Raw genomic sequence first — 19,900 nt, 5'->3', positions numbered from 1 at the left:
TTTTGTTTTAATGTTTCAATAAACATTTGTGCGTTCATCAAGAATAACGTTAACTCATTGGAATCTAAATCAAGTATATCCTTATAGTAATGCTACGCCAAATGTTTTCTTACTTGAAGGAGGACCCCCCCCCACCCCATCTATAAAAAAAAAATTAAAAAATAATAAAACAATTCAACAAAATTATGCTTAATATTTGATCCCCCAGCTGCAGAGATCATTAATTTCTGTATAATTGAACCATTAACCACACACGGCTAATAACATTGTTGATTTGTTTTGCCAAATAATCTCCTGTCCAAAAATAATACTTTAAAAATCGATAGTTGTGATTTCTTTAATAGAAAGGAGTATATTCACACTGGAAACATTGGGAAATGTTACTTCAGGCCATGCCCTTTTCATTTGACCTTTTCAAGACAAGTGAAGGTAATGTCTTGAATAGGCTTTTTGTATAAAGCCGCTTGTGGCTGCTCAGTCTATAGAGGGTAAAGTGATAACGCACAAACAAATTTTTTCTTTTCTTTTTGAGTCCCATACTACAGATCGTTATCATGCTGCCTCCATCTTAGTGTTCCTCGTATCGAATAACAATAATGGATGCTTATAACCATTTTGCAATTGGGAACCAGACTATTTTGTTCTTCCAGCCTCAGTTTGGTAACATTGATATCAATGGGAGAAACTCAAGAGGGCTGCACCGTGATAAAGGTCTATTACTACTTTCTCCAAGGCTTAGAATGAGTCACCATAAACTGTTCACCAATCAGGCAGCAAAAAATAGCTAATAACCAACGTCTTGCAGCAAGACCAAGGTCTTGCACCTAGACTAAGCGTAGCGAAACCTCGATGTGAAGCCAATATTATAATACATGTAAACAGATGCTTTCTGCTTATTGACGCCCATAACCATATTTGTTTTTCTGCTCACCAACTTGGCAGCTATAAGCAGACGAGTGCCACAAATCCATTAACGCCACAAAATCTCGAAACATTTATATGAAACACACTTTGGCTTAAGCACACTTGCTTACATTTACACAGAACTTGCTTACTGTTAAACAGCTTTATGAAATTTTATTGCCATACATGACTAACTGTCTGCCCTTTTAGTCTGCCATTTTGGCAGTTTAAATTGCTTGAAAAGGTGTGGTGCACGTCTAAACTGTGTGAATTTCTGTATCCCAGAATTGTACAACCAAGATTTATCACGAGTGTTGATGTCAGTTGATTTGGGTCATTATGAATAACTTTGCTAAAACAAAACAATCATTACTTTATAACAGGAGGGAAGTCTACCGGCAACATAGCATTTTGTTGTGCTCTTTTACAGGGGGAAATGGACTACAATTCCTTATGAATGCCCAGGCCTGAAAACAAAAGTAAATCCCTAAAAATCTACCATGGTGCTTGATTCGGACAAAACTAAATAAGCGTTATGTTGACATGCTCTTATGCCCAATGCGCAATCAATTGCCTTCATGGTCAAAATACACAGACTCTTTTCTTGTAAAGTCAATTTGCAAATAAGATTATTTTGTGTGTGTCCTTTTAGAGCAGACAAGATTATCAACAAACAAGGGAGTTATCTTATGGTTACTACAATCATGGTCCTTCCTCCATGCTATAATTAAAGCAAGAGTTCAAAGTCTAATGGGAAGAAATGTCAAAAGGCCACAAGGCTTGTGTTATTGTCTGTCCAGCTATTATAACTACATACTGCATACTTTAGCAAGTTCGGGTGAAAGACTAGACTCGACTACACCGACAAAACCATGAAAACTAATCAGAAACCATGGAGCACAGGGAAATTGACTATATCGAACCATGTACTGGAGTGTGGTCGATATGGTTAATTCAAACGTCACATTTCTAGTCAAGTCTAGTCGCTCACCCGAACTTGCTCCCACACTGCATAACAACCACTGAGACTATATAGAATACAACACAAGAGGGCGCTGTTAAAGAAGAGTGTGGTTTTTATGTATCAATAAGAAACTTGGAAAAAAACAAGAAACTGCACTGGTACATTAAATGTGGCACACAGATGCATGTAGATGACCTATTTACAAGAATATTGCTTAGTGTCAAAACACGCAGAAGTCTGTTTATAAGCTGCCCCCTCCCCAAATACTAGTATTGGCTTGACAAAACTCCTGCAGCCGTGGCAAATGGCTGGACAAACGTTTTTCACTGAAATTTCCGATAACAAAGTTTACTGTAATTATTACAATTCAAAGGGCATCACACACCTCAGACGGAATGTGTGCAATTATGCATAGACAGAGAAGCGCAACATGTTAGTTTTCACAAAGAATGTTACAGTCCAAGAAAAGCAAAGAAGTAAAGAAATTAAAGGATTATACAAGATGCAAGAGTTAATTGTCACCGCAACAATTAAGGCAACTTTGTACAAGCTCATGAAATCAAAGAAAAACTAATGTTGGCAGTTTCAACTTCTCTTGTTTAATCAAGTTATGACCACAGTAGCGAGTACCCGTGATATTATATACATGTATCAAGGTAACTATAGAGACCACTGGTGACAGAGATGAAAGGTAGTCTTCATCCGAGTTTTTAAAACACTATTCCTAAATACCGCAGCTCTGGCCTTTATCGCACGGCCATGATCCTGCTGGTTTTTTAAACGGCTGCTTAAGAACTCGTCGCCACTCTTTTATTCCCTTATTGAAAGAGTCATTTAAAGACACTGGTCACTATTGGTAATTGTCAAAAACTAGTATTCTCACTTGGTGTATCTCAACATATGCATAAAATCACAAACCTGTGAAAATTTGAGCTCAATTGGTCGTCAAAGTTGAGATAATAATGACCAACAAAAACACCCTTGTCCCACGAAGTTGTTTGCTTTCAGATGCTTGATTTCCAGACCTCAAATTCTGAATCTGAGGTCTCGAAGTCAAATATGTGGAAAATTACTTCTTTCTCAAAAACTAGGTTACTTCAGAGGGAGCCGTTTCTCACTAACAACCTCTCCCCATTACTCATTACCATCTAAGGTTTAATGGCAATAATTATTTTGAGTAATTACCGATAGTGCCCACTGCCTTTAACTAAAGTACATCGTCAATTGTACAGCACCCACAATCTTCAACAAATGCCTCCATCATAGCATGTCATGACCGAGCCGTCTACTTCACCGTACTCAAGTTCTGGTGGCTCAGTCTTTAGGGGTGAGGGTTCGAATCCCAGTCATGACACTTGTGTCCTTGTGCAAGACATTTGACTATTGCTACTCTTCACCCAGGGCTAAATGGGTACCTGGTGAGGGGAGAGATGGTTCTCTTCATTGGACTATTGGTGGCTCGGTCTTTAGGGATGAGGGTTCGAATGCCAGTCATGACACTTGTGTCCTTGAGCAAGACATTTGACTATTGCTTCTCTTCACGCAGAGGTAAATGGGTACCCAGTGAGGGCAGAGATGGTTCTCTTCACCGGACTTCTGGTGGCTAAGCAATTAGAGGTGTGAGTTCGAATCCCGGTCATGACACTTGTGTCCTTGTGTGCGAGACACTCGACTATAATTGCTTCTATTCAACCAGTGGGTACCTGTGAAGGCAGAGATGTTTCTTGTAATTAGCTTGATAGGCTAGAATTTGGCAGCAGAGGCTTTACATGCCCCAGGGGGCTGAGATGCTTTAAGGAATGAAATAAATGGCACACCGTACAGAGATAATAAAGTTGATCCGTCATGAGCCACAACATTGGCAGATACTGGTGTTATATTAAAACCCATAGTTGTTTATATTTATTATTATCAAACATAAAATTCTGGACAGGACAAAATACTGCTCTTGAGGTCTCTTGATAACATCCACCTTTAAATTGGAAAAAAATACTAAAATTATTTGTTTTTGTGTAGGACCTGATGATAAATTGCTTATGGAATACTACTTTGCTAAAAAAAAAAGCAGTACAAATTCACATGGCTGATCAGTGCCAACTTTGTGCTACCACAAGTATAAATTTTTTTGCTATTTAAACAATCTAACAAGTGAACACAACTGTCAACTTGGTAATAAAAACAATTTTACTGTAGTAAATATACAATCATATATTTTTCATTCTAACTAAGCGTCTTCAAAGAAGTGCCAAGTCCTAAACCTACAATCTAGGAGAAAAATAATTCTACGTACGCCCTCCCCCAATCCTCCAAAACCTACATGTATACCTTGAAGTTAATTTAAGTGTTAGACAAATTTCTCTCGGTGCCAAATCTAAAAGGGTGTCTGCCTGCTTGTCTTTCTGTAACAGTTAAGGCCAGAAATCCTTGTGTTTGTCATGCGTAATACCCAATTGTTTCAAATGATGAGAGACAACCCCAAGTCTGACTCCCAAAATGGCGCAGGAAAGATTTGTTGTGTGATAACGTCCGGTGAAATATGGATGTATAAACTTAATGTTTAAAGGATTGTACGACCGATCTACAAAAAACTCTTCCACCAACAGACAAGGGCATGAATGGGGGGGGGGGGGGGTCATGCATCATGAAGACGACCGAATAGTTTCATTCCAGGACTGTAGGATCAGAGACGAGAGAGACCTCCCGTCAGGATTCAATCATTCTGTTGGGTACACTCTATTCAGTATTTTCACAATCTCGTCGTAGATGACAAAGACTAGAGCTACGTCAATACACACTCTGGATAGCCTGGGAAGGGTGCCCTTGTAGAATCTGAAAAATGACAAAAAAAATAGTCAATTGAGAATGTGTTTGACCATCCCAGAGATGCACCATTAAAGCCACTGGACACTATTGGCAATTACTCAAAATAAACTTACTTACTTAGCATTACTCTTTTGTACCTTGATCTAGACTTGTAGACTAGCGATTCTCGCGACACTGCAATGTTCTCGCGAGACTACTGGCCCGAGACTGCTGCTCTCACAACTACGGTCTTATTTTGGGAGTAGCAGTGGAGAGCCAGCAGCCTCGTTCAAGAGCAGTCTTCAATCGCAGAGAGCAGTAACTGAGTGTATTAAGCTCGGTTCATACTTCCTGCGAATGCGAAGCGAATTTGGCGTGAATTTGACGTCACAACTCTGTTTTTGATTCAAATTCACAAGAGAGTCGAGCACAAGTCAACTGCTGCGAATGGACCCTTCCCATGAAATATGCTAATCACATTCACGCATGCGTACAGACCCTGTTGGTTGGCAAGCGCCATAGAGTTGTGCACTAAGCAGACGCGCAATCGCGTCTGCGTCACGCACCCGTTAGCCGTGTACAAAACAGTGCGATGTTCCCTCATTTTGCCAACCAAAACGTAAGTGCGCACGCGCTATGTGCAATTTACATATTTCATCGCTATCAACACGACAAACATCAACAATTTGTACACAAGACCTTGATCACGGTTTCTAACAGAAGTTAACAATATCAGGTAACGATTCAGCACAGAGTGCAGGACAGTGATCAACATCTGACAACTTTCACTTGAAGTCCCCTCTGTATCTATTTCACAAGCAGGTGAAAGTGTCACCAGTAATGTCTGTTTTTGTGTTCTCATGTGAAAAGGGGGCTCCGAGTGTAAACTTACGCTTTAGGTCCTTCATGCTTCCATATCTTGACTGCGCAGTCCCAGGTGCTCTTATATTTATGTGCTTCCAATCCCTATTAAAAAAAAAAGCAGTGGTAGGAATGAAAAAAATGCATTTGGAAGGAATCTGGCATCGGTGATATGGTTTTAAATTATAGATATTATAAACTCTTAGGCCTACTATCCTACATTGTATTAGGCGATACTCAATTCATATTGCATATTAGATTTACTATTCAAGGAAAGTTTTTATATTTAAACAGTTTATAAAGTTACATAGAATTGTTACATGATTAAATGCTGAGAAAACAACACACTTTATGATGCCTAGGTTACCAGCACATGTACATCATAGAAGAATGTACATGTACGCACATTCAAGGGAGAAAACACACAAAAATGCAATACAAAAATACACAACTGTTTTAAAGCCATTATACACTTTCGGTAAACAGTATTGTCCGCAAGTCCCACACTTCGTGTATCACAACTTATATATAAAACAACAAACCTGTGAAAATTTAGGCTCAATCGGTCATCGGAGTCGGGAGAAAAGAAACGGGAAAACCCACTCTTGTTTTTGCGCGTTTCGCCGTGTCATGACATGTGTTTAAAATAAATCCGTAATTCTCGCTAACGAGAATTTATATTGTTTTACCGTTTTCTCAAAAAGTAAAGCATTTCATGGACTAATATTTCAAGAGAAGTCTTTCACCATTACCTTCTGTAAACCCTGTAAATTATTTGTAAATCTGTGAACTTTTTTTGTTTTTTCTGTACCGAAAGGGTCCAATGGCTTTAAAGAAACTGATAACAGAGCACAGAATTATACATGTTTATACAATGTCTCTGTGTGTACTGCGTGCACTCCACAAAGCAAAATCGTTAAGAGGTACATGGGCATGGACTCTGTAAAGCATAAAAAGGACAGGTTTTACACATTGCAAAATCATCAAAGAAGTATTGACAAAAACCCGAACATGCAATCATGAAGACAATAACATATAATATAAGGCAGGTGATATTTTCAAGTTCTTTTTGTTAAATAAAAGCAGGCAATGACAGAATTATATACACGTGTAGACTCAATCCTGCAAAAAACAACACTACAATTGAAAATGTACAGCACATGTACACTCCCCTCCCAATGAAGATGCTTTCATGGAAAACCAATAACACAGTCTGAAGGGTACACTGCTAGCTTTCAAATTTACCAGCGGGCATACATTTTCCTGCCAGATAATCAGATACACACGCATCACTAAATTGTATTATCAAAAGCTGCATAAACATCAATAATTTTTCTAGTAAGTATGACAAAACACACTTGGCAATCCCTTTGTACTATCTAAAAGTCCCAGCAATGGTAAGTTGACTATAAAAGAATAACAAGGGTGTCGTATATTTTGTCTACAAATGACAGAATTACGGTGCGCAGATGTCCTAGGGAAATCTTTCCCCAGAGATTCTGTTCCCAATATGGGAATTAATACGGACTCTGAAGGAAGTTGATTCAAAAGAGGGCGCTATGACAATAAATGTGTATACAATTCACCAAATGGGGGGGGGGGGGAAATTCTCTTGTGACATCGCCAGATATTCAATAAGAATATCAACAAGCCAGCAACAGAAAGGAATTTTTATTCTATTTCTTCCCCGGCCCAGAGCTGACACAGGTAGGGGGGGGGGGGGGGTGGGGGGGGGGGGGGGGGGGCAGGTGTTAAAAGGTTTGGTATTATTATCAAAAGCCATGTCCTGCATTGAAAATGCTCACATCAGCAGTGCTGGGTCTGAAAAGAACCGATGGTTGACAACTCAACATTCTGATCAGTATGCTCTGATCTTCTTCAGGAACGTTGAGTTCTTTTCAGAACCTACACTACTCAAAAGAGATACACACATAAGCCTTTTTGAGATATGGTGGACACAATGCTACATTACTATAAGGTTTGGGTAAATTTGTCTGAATACACCCAAACTAAACAGTGCACTTCTATCACGTCCGCCATACCTCAAAAAGGCTTATGGTGCTTCAGTAAACTTCACCTACTTAGACTCCCACCATGCAAACTTTCAGATCCTACTCGTCATGCACAGTCCACCCTCTGTTTGTTCTAAATGCTCTGTTTGTGGGGTACATGTACACACTTAGCTGCAAACCTTACTTCAATCTTAGGCCGTGTCCGAAACGACGACTTCGGCTACAGCTACGGCTAGATCGCGCGCCTCTGCCTATTCTTCAACACTGGTGATCTAGCCGTAGCTGTAGCCGAAGTCGTCATTTTGGACACGGCCTTACCTGCATTCTGGTCTTAATGACATCCAACGGGGTGTTACCGAACACACTAGCTGCCCCAGCGAAGCCTCCCATCAGAGCGGTTATCAGTGGGTTGATGTACTTGTTAGGATCTCCACCTCGGTACCACTCTCGTAGAGAGTCCATGACGAAGAAGCGGATAGCCTGGTTGCTGCCTTGCTTCATGATGGTTGCTGTTAGGCCCTGGTAAGTACCACGGAAACCTTGAAGACAAATAATTATAATAATAATAATAATAATAATAATAATAATAATAATAATAATAATAATAATAATAATAATAATAATAATAATAGTAACAGTAATAATAGTGGCTTCTTATATAGCGCGCATATCCGTCACTCAGTGGCGCACAGTGGGCCAGAATGGGATGAAAGTGCGCCAAAAATATAAATCATTAAGTTTTGTGCAGGAAGGTTCACCTACTTAGCTTTTCCGACCCGTAGAATCCAATGGTGATAATTAGATCGGAGTATGACGTCATCAAAATACTGATCTTTGATTGGTCCTGATGTAATGGACTGTTTATCGCGGTAAAATTGTGACTAATTGCTTGCATCTGTGAATAATTCTAAGCAACCACGACAAGAGTTTTCAATGTTTGATGCATCATCAACAGAACTAACAACTTCAAATAATCGCTTTCTTGGTAAAGACGCCATTGTGCACTGTGGTACAGCTGACAGATACATTTAAAGACAACTAGCGGCAGTATCCCTCATCACAACATATGAGACACCAAGTACATTGAAATTTCAACTGCGCAATCAGACACAAATAGGGGTATCATATTGCACCTTTCCGGCGAGCGCAGCCTTGCTCGGGTGTCGTGTTTCTCAGTGGAGCGCGCCATATGTAACAATCAGAAAAGGGCCGAAAACGTACAGTGATCGCTTCAGAAAAACTGCTCTAAAATCGTGTATCGCAGGTTTTCGCAGCTAAATTTGGTACCAAAATGATGCAAACAAGTTGCTCTATTAGAATTGAGTAGACTTTAGGCAGCAATCGACGGCAATCTTTAGTTTCCGTATTGCTGAACACAGAAAACGTAAATTTCATGTCAATGTTGACACAATTGTCAGTATTTATTCATAGAAAACTTCAACAAAAATAAAAACTGATTTAATTTCCTTCAAATATGAACCCTAAACTAGAGCCAAGTGAAAGTTTAGCTCCGTAACCCAATGCAAGGTGTCTAATTTTGCTTTATGAAGATTTCTGCAACTATTTTCATTTTATGGCCAATTTCTGTGGATTTGCATACCTTTAAGAGGTCATGACAAGTCAATATACATATTTTTTGCTTAATTTCCCCATAAAATGGTCCCATGGGGTATAAGCAACCTCAAAAGTGTTGAAAAAATTAAAACTAGCAGGGTCACGTTTCACCCTTTTTGGAGCACTTTGGTTTCGGCCTGGCCCACTGTGTGGCGCTTCAACATACAGTATTTCCTGCAAGGTAAATGGGACTACTTTTGAACTATGAGACCTACTCCTTTAAAAAAAAAAAAATTATTTTCGATTAAAACTGGAGAAATCAAATCCCTGTTCATTAAAGTTGAATAAGATAACAAACCTTGCTCTTTAATAATTTCCCGAACTCCGTGATAGAAGCCTCTGAATCTTGGCTTGGCCGACGTCTGATCGTTAATGAACTTCACTTTGATGGTCTCCATTGGAGTGACGGCGAGGATAGCTTCGCTCACCCCAGCACCCAGGCCACAGAATAGACTGCCAGTTTTACTTAGTGAGCCATTGTGTCTACTCCTCCATTGATTCTTGAAGAATTCATTAGCACCAAACCTGAGAAATGGGAAATAATAGAGTTCGATTAAGAGAGAATGATACATTTTTGTAGGACTTGAAACTTTGCATGGTGGAAATATTATGATATTATTAGTAAGGTTTTCGGTAATACCATGTAATGAAAATCTCTAAATGAGTTGGGGTGGTTCTGAAAAGAACCGTGGGTTTCAGCGTTTCGATCAGTATGCTCTAATCGTCTTCTAGAGAAAGCATATATCATATATTTTTGGTGATAACCAAGGGACCCTCAAAGGTGACTGTTAAGCAGTGTGACCAACAGGCCTGTAGATACCCATGTAGAAGACGAAGATAATGATAAAGTATGATTTGAAACTTGGCATGGTGAGATTATAATCAGGGCACAAATTCATAGAGTTGCTCAAGCACAATATGTACCTAAGCATAACAAATTTACGCTTACCTGAATAAACTTACCAGCCAAACTACCATGTCACAAGTACAAATTGTGACTGGTAATGGTATCCTGCTCATTTCTGCTTAGCAGAAAATTGATCAGCAATATTTGCTGCTTCAGCATCTCTTTGAATCGGGCCCAGGTGAGTAGTGTTGGTGCCGAGAAGAACCGGTATTTGACAACGCAACGATTCAATTAGTGTGCTCTGATCTTCCCCTGAAGATGATCAGTAGAGCACACAGATCGAAATGTTGAGACGTCAGCCACAGATTCTTCCCAGAACCAACACCACTCGAAAGAGATTTTATGGTGCTACGGCAAAACTCACCGGAAGATAATGTTAGTTTTAATTAGGGAGGGAAAACCCTCAGTTAGGGACTTAAAACCAAATCTACATGAAGGCTTCAGTCCGGGATTGAAACCAGTGCCACAGAGATGAAAGACATAAACCACTAAGCCAGCCTGAGTAAAATATTCTACAGGCCTGAATACAAATTTGTTCTTGTAAGGAAAAGGCCATTTTCCTTTTGCAAAGGGCACTTCTATTGAATTGAACAATCTCAAAGTTTATGGGAAAGTTTGGAAGGGGACAGAGGCCAACGTCTCCATAGCCTTCCTGTAACTCCAAGGCCTATTCCACAAAGGGCTAAGACTGACCTAAAGATGTTACTTGCAAAGCAAAATGTGATCTCACAAGACAAATCACTACCGGCGAATTTGGCAACTCATCTTATAAGATGAATCTTAGTGCTTTGTGAAATTAAGACGAAGCCAGTATTTCAGGGCCCAATTTTTTGGCTCTGCTTACTGTAAGCACAGAATCGATGCTTACCGAAGCAGGGAATTCTGTGATTACGCCAAGCGTATTTCCAAGTTAGCAGGGAATTTTAGCGTGTGTGCATGCGCTTACTCCACGTTACAAGACATTCTACGCTTACACAGCTAGCGCAGAAATTCGGCGCTTGCACATAAGCAGAGAAAGGTGACCGTAAGCGCAGGATTCGGTGGTTAGCAGAGCCCTGAAATTGGGCCCAGATGTGTTTTTTTTTGCTTACCTAATTGCAGCTTTTGGTATAGAGCCATAGAGTAGAGGACTGAGCCCCCTGTATAACCCAAAGAACCCATGGTGTTGTACGGTGTGCTTGACGCAGTGAATTGGACCCCGGTAGAGTGGCTTGGCCGACCGCTCGTCTAGCTGCAGCTGGGTCTTGACGTACTCTGTTGGGAATGTGACGCAGATCTCAATACCTCCGGCAATGCCACCTGTTAATGAAATAAAATAAAAGGAGATTATGTTAACGAAATGTGTATTCATGAATACTGAGAAAGTTTAGGCAGTCCTATTGGTTGAACTTAGGTACTTTTACCTGTGTTGAACAACTGATAAGGACATATCGGTTTGCTGTTAAAGCACGTTTGAAATTCTCAGTCATACAAGTGTTTGCGCGCAAGCTTATGTGAGCAGGCCCTAAAAACACAATATGGCTCTCAATTTACAACCATTGAGCGCTGCGAAATTTGACCTTTTTACAACAAGACAATCAAATACAGTTTTTCCTTTTCATTCATTTTCAAATGAACCTAATTTGCTTTCCATCAATTGTGCTTTTTATTGACAATTTATTTTGTTCAAGAATTATTCAACTATATTTGGGAACAATGTTAATACAGTGTATGTGTAATGTAATTATCAGGGTCATAAACATTAATGTTTGAAGTAATTTCTGGTAATACAGTGTACATTACTTTATTATCTTTGAAATTGATCCAAGTTGCCATAATTTCTTTTAGTTTTCAAAAACCACTCAGTGAACCCTGAAATAACAAACTTTCGTGACTTGCAGAATTCCCATCAGGATACCATCCCTATTCACTATTTCATTGAACACAACCCAATGACCCAACACAAAAGAAAACCAAGGCCTCCTCTATTAGCCAATCAGTAGCAGCACAATGCTACACACCCACAAATAGATCATGAATATGCAGAAGGGGCGCGCCTGTTTAGTAGCAGCTAAACAGACACTGCAAAAATACACACACAGCCACTTGCTCTGTGCTGCAAACAAACAGAGAGATGGTATTTTTGCATCATAGCATAGAGGTAACTACCTCCATGGTTATTGATTTCAGTGAATGGTTTCCCTGGTACAGCATAGCAAAATCTAGCACAAATAGTTGCAACTCAAAAAATCATCATCCACTGTGTACAAAACAGAGTTCAGTCCAATCATGGAGGTAGAAATAGAACCTCCATGGTCCAATCTTTATGCTATGCAATAGGCCTACTCATGGGCTATGCCCCCAACCTACACACTGATTAAGATAGCATACATGTATACAAATATGCACAACCTGGGGTATGAGCTGAGTAAAACATTTTTTTAGTGGTAGACAAGAATACAAAACAGGTTTTCAAGACCATCCAAAAATGCATGGCAAAATGTAAGTTCGGTTTAAATATCTTGCAGTAGGCCTATGATGCAAAATTGCTGGGAAAAACTATGCCCTCACCATGCACACAAACCACCGATTCAAAGTACCTCAGTTGTAGCGCTAATTAATGATGATTTCCGGTTGAATACCAGCATTAATAACAATTGTTGTCATGTACTAGTCTCAACAGCCTGGCACCCTGATTTCATAAAACTAATTCAGTAGATAATTCAGCTCAAGTTAGACTACGTATACATTCATATTTCAAACATGTTACACCAATTTATTCCTCCATGGTTACACCCAGCAGAAATGCACGAGTGGAGCGCCAGACTCAACTAGTACATAGTTATTCTAAAAAATGTAAACAAAGTATTATACAGTACAGGTCTACACATAATTTTACAATCTACGTACACAAAGTGTCTGCACTGTGTGTCTTTAACCACTTGGCCAACGGAGGTAAAAAAAACACCTCAACTACTGTACATGCATCTGGTACTATCAGAGGTCATTTCCTCTGTTGACCTGGGGGGGGGGGGGTCCCAACTTCTTGGCTCTGCTACTAGTGGAATTATGCATATGACAGAGCTCTGACAAATTATAGCTGTGTTTAACTGTTGTAAAAAAATGCTAAGAAAAAAAGAAAAAACTAGTGCATGCACTTGTCAGCAATAATTTCTTGCTACCTGTGAAATAGGCGCGATGTGATGTAACGTTATGTGTACAGGCAAATCAATTTGACCTCTAATAAAAAATTATCACCAATTTCATTTTCTTCTTGAAATCAAAAACAAAACAAACTTCAAACAAGATGAGTAAAAGATAAAAAATTCCAGATTAAATTTACTTAGCAACACTAAAATTCCACCCCCCCAAAATAAAAAAGTGAAAAAGAAATTAGGCCTATAAAAAAGAAATGTAATTAAATTTACATTTCCGATTGCAAGTAATCTTTTGTACACAAGACCAGAGAAAAAACACACTAGTCACTTGCTGTTGTGGATCTCTACAATCACTCCAGTGAGCCAGTAGAAGAATATCAGCATTCAATTTAAAAGCTAACACTATTAAGGTAATCAACCTGATTTTCTTGAGTGAATTAAACTCAAGTGTCGCTTGCTGACGTCTGCTGTGACAGACTTGGAGTGCTCTCTGTGCAAGGAAGTCAAGCTGTCTGTGATCAGTCTACATTTTTGGGGTTAATAATAATAATAATAATTTGAGTTTATATAGCGCTTTTTCACTCCCGAACGGGTGTCTCAAAGCGCTTCAAATTATTACCCCTGGTCACTGGGCCTTAATTCACTCCTTACACCATCTCAGCTCCCTGGGGAGTATACAGCCTCGTGCAACAAATGCGCTACTTGGCTAAATCAATCACAAGAACCATCTCTGCCCTCACAGGTACCCATTTACCCCTGGGTGGAGAGAAGCAATAATAGTTAAGTGTCTTGCTCAGGGACACAAGTGTCACGACCGGGATTTGAACCCACACTCTGCTGAACAGAATCAGCAGAGCTTGAATTCCGTGCTCTAAACCGCTCGGCCACGACACCCCATAAGTTGAGTTGAAACACTGTCATCAGATCGCAATGCTGTGCATTATAAGTAAATATTAATTGACTTAGGTATACTTTTCAGTGAATGAAGCCTGGTTCATTAAGCGTGCATCCTGCGAATGCGAATTTACGATACGAATTTTGACGTCACAATATCACAACGAATAATTCGCGTCAGTTGATTTGTGCTTAGCTCCTGCGAAACATTCGCTGCAAAAATAGCCCTGTGACGTCAAAATTCGTATCGCATTCGCAGGAAGTATGGCCGAGCTTACCCGGCAGGACCAGTGAGCTCAACATTTCACTAGTCCTTTGTAATTTGTATTGTTTACATGTTTCACACGTTCTGTGTACATGTAAACAAATAACCTGGAGAGCATTCTAAATGCACATTAATGGATATTTCTTCACTGCATGTAAATAACTTTACGATGTTCAAATCAGCATCCATGTCTAATTTGTTGTTCATAAAATTTATCATTACTTGCAGGTACAAACAACTATAGTTCCCTCTCTCCACATAAATAATTAGTTGCATACGACTCTCTTGTTTACATTTTTATCACAATTTTCCTTTGGGCTACCATACATTATGCATTTTTGTGTACGCATGACAAAAACCATCCATGAGATCAATATATCACAGCTGTGTAATTGAAAAAAACACACTGGATTCTTCTTTTAAAAAAAGTAAACAAACACCTTTTTTTTTGTGAGAGAAAAGTCCATCTGTAGGGCTTTAGAATGTATTGCATTCAAACATTGGTCTCTTCATGTGTACATGTACGTATTGATGTTGAACTTACCTTTTTGATCAATGGAACATGTGTTTAAAAATTATAAATTATAAATTTTTATTTACAATTGGTGGTCATGCTTTTGGTCTGATCCAAATTTTGTAAAAAAAAAAAACCTAAACCAAAATCTAAAAAATAAAGAAAGTAAAAATAAAACGAATAATCTGGCCTGTGTGAAATAGTCACTAATGCCTTGGGGAAAAAAAAACTTACTTACAACTTACAGTACCAGCAGAAAATGACAAACAAATTTACCTTGCATTTTTCATTGTTTTTAAGGCAAATTACAATGTATACCTTCGGTTTTAGGAACCGTTCGATTGTTTTAATCCTAAATAAATGGAGATCTCAATAATTTAACTAACCTGTGAACATTTTATTAGAAGAATAATCCGTAAATTTTTGATTGAGAAATGTTTCATGCAATTTTAAAAATGTTTCTCAGATTGAAATCTTCAACATTTGGAATATCTATAGCTCTAAAACCACATTCCTTTCAAGGGAATTGTTTCCCAAAATGTTCAACAGCTGCAATGCTTCTTACCAAGAAAGTTTTTATGGTCATTATTTTTTGGGAGAAAAAATACCAAAGGTAGGTATACTTCCTCAAAACGATGTCTCACAATGTACTTGTGTACGATACGCTATACTTGTATGGACATTTTATTTAATGTATGTAAATCAAAACCCAAAATATTATTTTAAACTGATTTCTCATTCAAGTCTGTTGTGTCTCTCGCATTAAAGGCATTGGACACTATTGGAAATTACTCAAAATAATTGCTAGCATAAAAACTTAATTAGTAACAAGCAATGGAGAGCTATTGATAACAGCTCCCTCGTAACATAGTTTTTGAGAAAGAGGTTATTTCTCACTCAAATGTTAAAATACTTCAGGCCTGAAGCATTTATAAGGCATCTGGGGATGAAAGAACACAAAGTTGTGCAACAACAAGGGCGTTTTTTCTTTCATTATTGTCAGTGCAACTTTGATGACCAATTGAGTCCAAATTTTCACATGTTGGGATGTACACCAAGTGTCCAAGTGAAAATACTGGTCTTTGACAATTACCAAAGGTGTGGAGTGCCTTTAAGAGCCACTAACTCTATTTCATTTCCTTGCTAGGGTGTTGATTGAAGACGCTGCCAGGCTAAGAAGGATGAGTGGAGAAGTGCATCCAGGCAGCTCAATCTGGTTAGAGCCTATCCCACCGCGGCAGTTAATTTACGACAGGAATCTTATCAAGCTCAAATGCAAATTAATTTTTATCATATTGACAGAGCTCTAGAGGTCACTGGCAACTGATATTTCAGACTTAGACTGTAGACTAACATGTTATCTATGGTTGAGAATTTGACATTTCTGCCGATCATGATCATGTCATACGCTCAGTGCATGTCAAAGTGCACAGTACACTGTTTTCTTCTATTTTTGTTGATTAAAATAACGGTACATTCCAATGCTTAGCTATAAAGTATGGAAATCAATTTGAGTTTGTACTGAACTTAGACAGCATGAGTCATTCATCAGGGTGGCTCCTTAGTGGTTTCTTTCCCTGCCTTTCACCTCTGTGGACCCAGTTCAAATCTCACCTCAGATGGGTTTTCAGTCCCTATCTGACTGCGTAGGTTTTCCTTCAAAAGAAAAACTGACATTTAGATCTTCATCATCTTCTCTACAATTGTACCTCCATGACTACAAGACAATCAGGCCAAACATATTGTCAAGCCAGAGGGGTTGTCTGTGTGTCTGGATGTCTTTTGGACACTGTGTTTTTAATTTGTTTCATCAGTTATAAGTGAACAGTTTGGACACCTAGTTTTGATATGTCCAGTTTTAAAACCCTTTTACCAAATCCTGGTTAAAACAAACCATGGATCAATTGCATACACTACCAGTACAGCAAATTTAAATTGGAAGTGAACACTCAACAGTACGTAATAGAAGCTTATTTGACTCCTTATTGCACATTTTGGCAGACTAATGAACGACTATAGTATCCACACAGTATGTAGAGCATCCATATTGGTTTAGCTAATGGGTGCTGCACCATGTAACGATTCTGGTGTAGGGTTGCATCCACTTGGTAATCTTAAGAGTGTCTGTCTGTGTGTGCAAATCTAACCATGGAGATGCAGTATGACTCAACTAATTGATTGATTTTCACTAGAGGTATTTTGTATAAAAAAAATGTCCGGTTGCGCTGTAGGTGAAGATAATAGATTGTCCCTAACTGGTGGTATTGTCTAGTTGCACTAGGAACATTTTTTGTATTTTTTGCCAATAAAAAATACTGTGAAACCAGTGCACATTGCAGTACTGTAATGTACATGTAGATTTTTGAGGTAAATGAGGCACTTCTTCTATGCCCCGTTGGTGACTGGCTGGCAGTCAGTCACCAAAGGGGCATAGTGACTGCTTTACATTATTTCAAGAAAAATTGGAGCATCAAGAAGTAAGGCAAATCCTGAAAATAGATGCCTAATTTTTAAATGAGTGCAACAGATTTATACATGTACAGTACATTATGGAGCATTGCCACACTGGGATATATGATTACAATCAACAATTTATTTGTATTTTAGTCAGGCATACAAAGTTCAGTTTCAATGATGTCATTGTCACTGTCTTTGGTCTGGGATCCGGACCAGAGGATAGAATAGTCCAAGTCATTTTGTAAAAAGATCTGATATAGGCTTTTCAAGTGCTTTACTCAAGATATTGTTTTTTATTGTAAATGGATAATGTTGAATGGCAAAGGAAGGATTCACACCAATGTATACTCCAAGACCTCATAGCCCTTCGTTCTTCTTCACTTTCATCAGCTACCGACACCTTCGCTCTTTTTCAATCGCTCATTTGCAGCTTTCACCGGGACCCCGCACCATGACACGCTATGGCGATCGCGCATTTTCAATCATAGCTCCAACTCTTTGGAACAAGCTACCCACCCACATTCAAGCAGCTCCTTCATTGGACACTTTTAAATCTCAACTTAAAACCCATCTGTTCTGTCAATCTGGTTGTAGCGCTTAGAAACTTCCGTATTTAGCGCTCTATAAATGTTGTAATTGTTAATTATTATAAATCACACCTCAGTAACATGCCCAGCAGCCGATTTCACTAAACGCTAGGATTAATCCTATCTCAAGTTAGGATGAGTACCTCGTCCTAGCTTAGGATGGGTTCAATGTGTCCTAACGTCTATGGATCTGGAACTGAACTCGTCCTAAGATTAATCCTAAGTTAGGTAGAGTTTGGTAAAATCGACGGCAGGGAAATTAGTCTTGCAGGAGGACTCAGGAAAGTACTGAGTAGGTGTAACCAACCCATACCGTGTATGGGTAAAACCAAATAATATTCTTTGTAAGTTGAATTTTCTACAAATTTTGAGACCAAATGTAATAGTTGTGTGGGGTAGACTACTGGAAAGCAGAATTTGGAGCATCATCCCACGGTCTATTTATCTCTGATGCAAATTTAAAGTTTTACCCGGACAATCCAAAGGTTGAACCTTAAATTAAATACACACCTTAAATCAATGTAAATGATTGATGGTCTATTTCTGTCACTGATATGATTGTAGTATAAATAAATATTGACTCTTATTAGTTATAAATACAATGGCATGTTCATTATACAGAATTGTAAAAAACATGTTGATTTTGTCTGATATAGAATCATGCCGTACAAATAGCATTGGAAATTAAAATATGTATGAATAGGATAGATTTAGAAGTCATTTTATTTAAAGTTTGAAACTTACTAACAAATTGTTTAACTAGATAAACAGTGCACCCCAAGCTATTGAGTTACTCAATTTGTTTTATATCTGTTAAAGCGGTTTGTTCTTTATTATGATTTGCCTCGATTTAAGGGACACCTTGAAAACAGGACGTCCTACGATATATCAAACAAATGAATTGTTTCATTTCAACCCAGGTTCATTTTGTTTACTTACTTTATTTTCTGAACAAAAAATTACAAAAAATGTTTTCAACACTTTAAATTAATATACACAATTTCATCATCATTATCACAAAGGTGTTTTCAAATGTGAGCAAAATAATGTGAATGATTTTATCATTTCAATAGTCAATACAAATAATCCAATATCACAAAATTAAAAAGTAAACAACAAATCTTTCTTTATCTAAACTCCCAAATGTTTCCATACATGTACATCGATATACAATGAAAATAAAGACATATCGGACATATTTACCTGCCATAATTGCCTTTGCAGGATGAGTTGTCTTACCACCAGTTCGCATTGGTGCGGCAGCAGCCAAAGCCAGCGGCCTTGCCTGGCCAAACGATGGGTTCAATCGACTTGAAAGCCCCGACGAGTTGCTCACTTCCGAACACATCAAAGAAACTCCGGTGATGCTGTTGCCCTCTCTATTTTTTATTCGTGTGCTCATTTTGCCGACTTTTCGAGTTGACTTTGTGTAGTAAAATAATAATTTGAATCTCTGTCTCAATAGTGAGTCGCAGTTTTACTTCATGTGAGCTTGGAAATGTAGGATTTTCCAGCTAAAACGGAACTGTTTGTGTTCCACAACGATACACATACAAATCCGGGTGGTACGACTGCGAGGTCACGTACGACATGACATGACCTTTGTGATGTCAGACCATCCCACTTTTTGTCATGAATATGCATGATATGCATGATTTGTGCACGTTGTCGTAAAATATCGCACAATCTCGTCTGAGCGCGGTATTTCATTTATTTTGGCAACAGCAACAATGGCACATACCAATATTTTTGGTAGGGGAGACATTCCAAAAATAGTTTAGAATGTCAAAAAATAAGCAATACAATGAAATAATTAGATACAGAAAATAAACACAAAACTTTCATAAAATTGTTTTAAAACTAAATTATGAAGCAAAAGCAATTTTAGATGCTTTCTTCTTTTTATTGTCCCAACAGTTTCCCCATTATTATTGAATAGATTGATCTCGTTGCTATGCACGCACACATGGTTATATGGGATTT

The 19,900-nt window shown here is 38.5% G+C and overlaps 1 protein-coding gene across 1 annotated transcript; it reads right to left on the bottom strand.

Moving 5' to 3' along the window:
- Positions 1-3,927: 3,927 nt before the first annotated feature.
- On the bottom strand, positions 3,928-19,490 carry LOC117290817 (tricarboxylate transport protein, mitochondrial-like). Its single transcript, XM_033772380.1, has 6 exons — positions 19,121-19,490; positions 11,155-11,362; positions 9,455-9,681; positions 7,861-8,081; positions 5,562-5,635; positions 3,928-4,696 (listed from the first exon to the last, which is right to left on the bottom strand). The coding sequence occupies exons 1-6, from the start codon at positions 19,317-19,319 to the stop codon at positions 4,582-4,584; spliced, it is 1,044 nt and encodes a 347-aa protein (XP_033628271.1). The 5' UTR covers positions 19,320-19,490; the 3' UTR covers positions 3,928-4,581.
- Between the last annotated feature and the right edge of the window lie 410 nt (positions 19,491-19,900).

Source organism: Asterias rubens, chromosome 5 (genome assembly GCF_902459465.1).
Source record: "Asterias rubens chromosome 5, eAstRub1.3, whole genome shotgun sequence".
NCBI classification, from domain to species: Eukaryota; Metazoa; Echinodermata; class Asteroidea; order Forcipulatida; family Asteriidae; genus Asterias; species Asterias rubens.
Note: the sequence above shows the minus strand (reverse complement) of the source record. Positions and strands in the feature narration are given on the sequence as shown.

What these genes read in the sequence shown, in the direction of transcription:
- LOC117290817 (XM_033772380.1), bottom strand. Translation starts at nt 19,319, where the DNA reads ATGAGCACACGAATAAAAAATAGAGAGGGCAACAGCATCACCGGAGTT. An exon ending in TGCAAAGGCAATTATGGCAG is followed by an intron (nt 11,363 to 19,120) that starts GTAAATATGTCC and finishes TTTCATTAACAG; the next exon opens with GTGGCATTGCCGGAGGTATT. An exon ending in AAGCATGAAGGACCTAAAGC is followed by an intron (nt 4,697 to 5,561) that starts GTAAGTTTACAC and finishes GTCATTTTTCAG; the next exon opens with ATTCTACAAGGGCACCCTTC.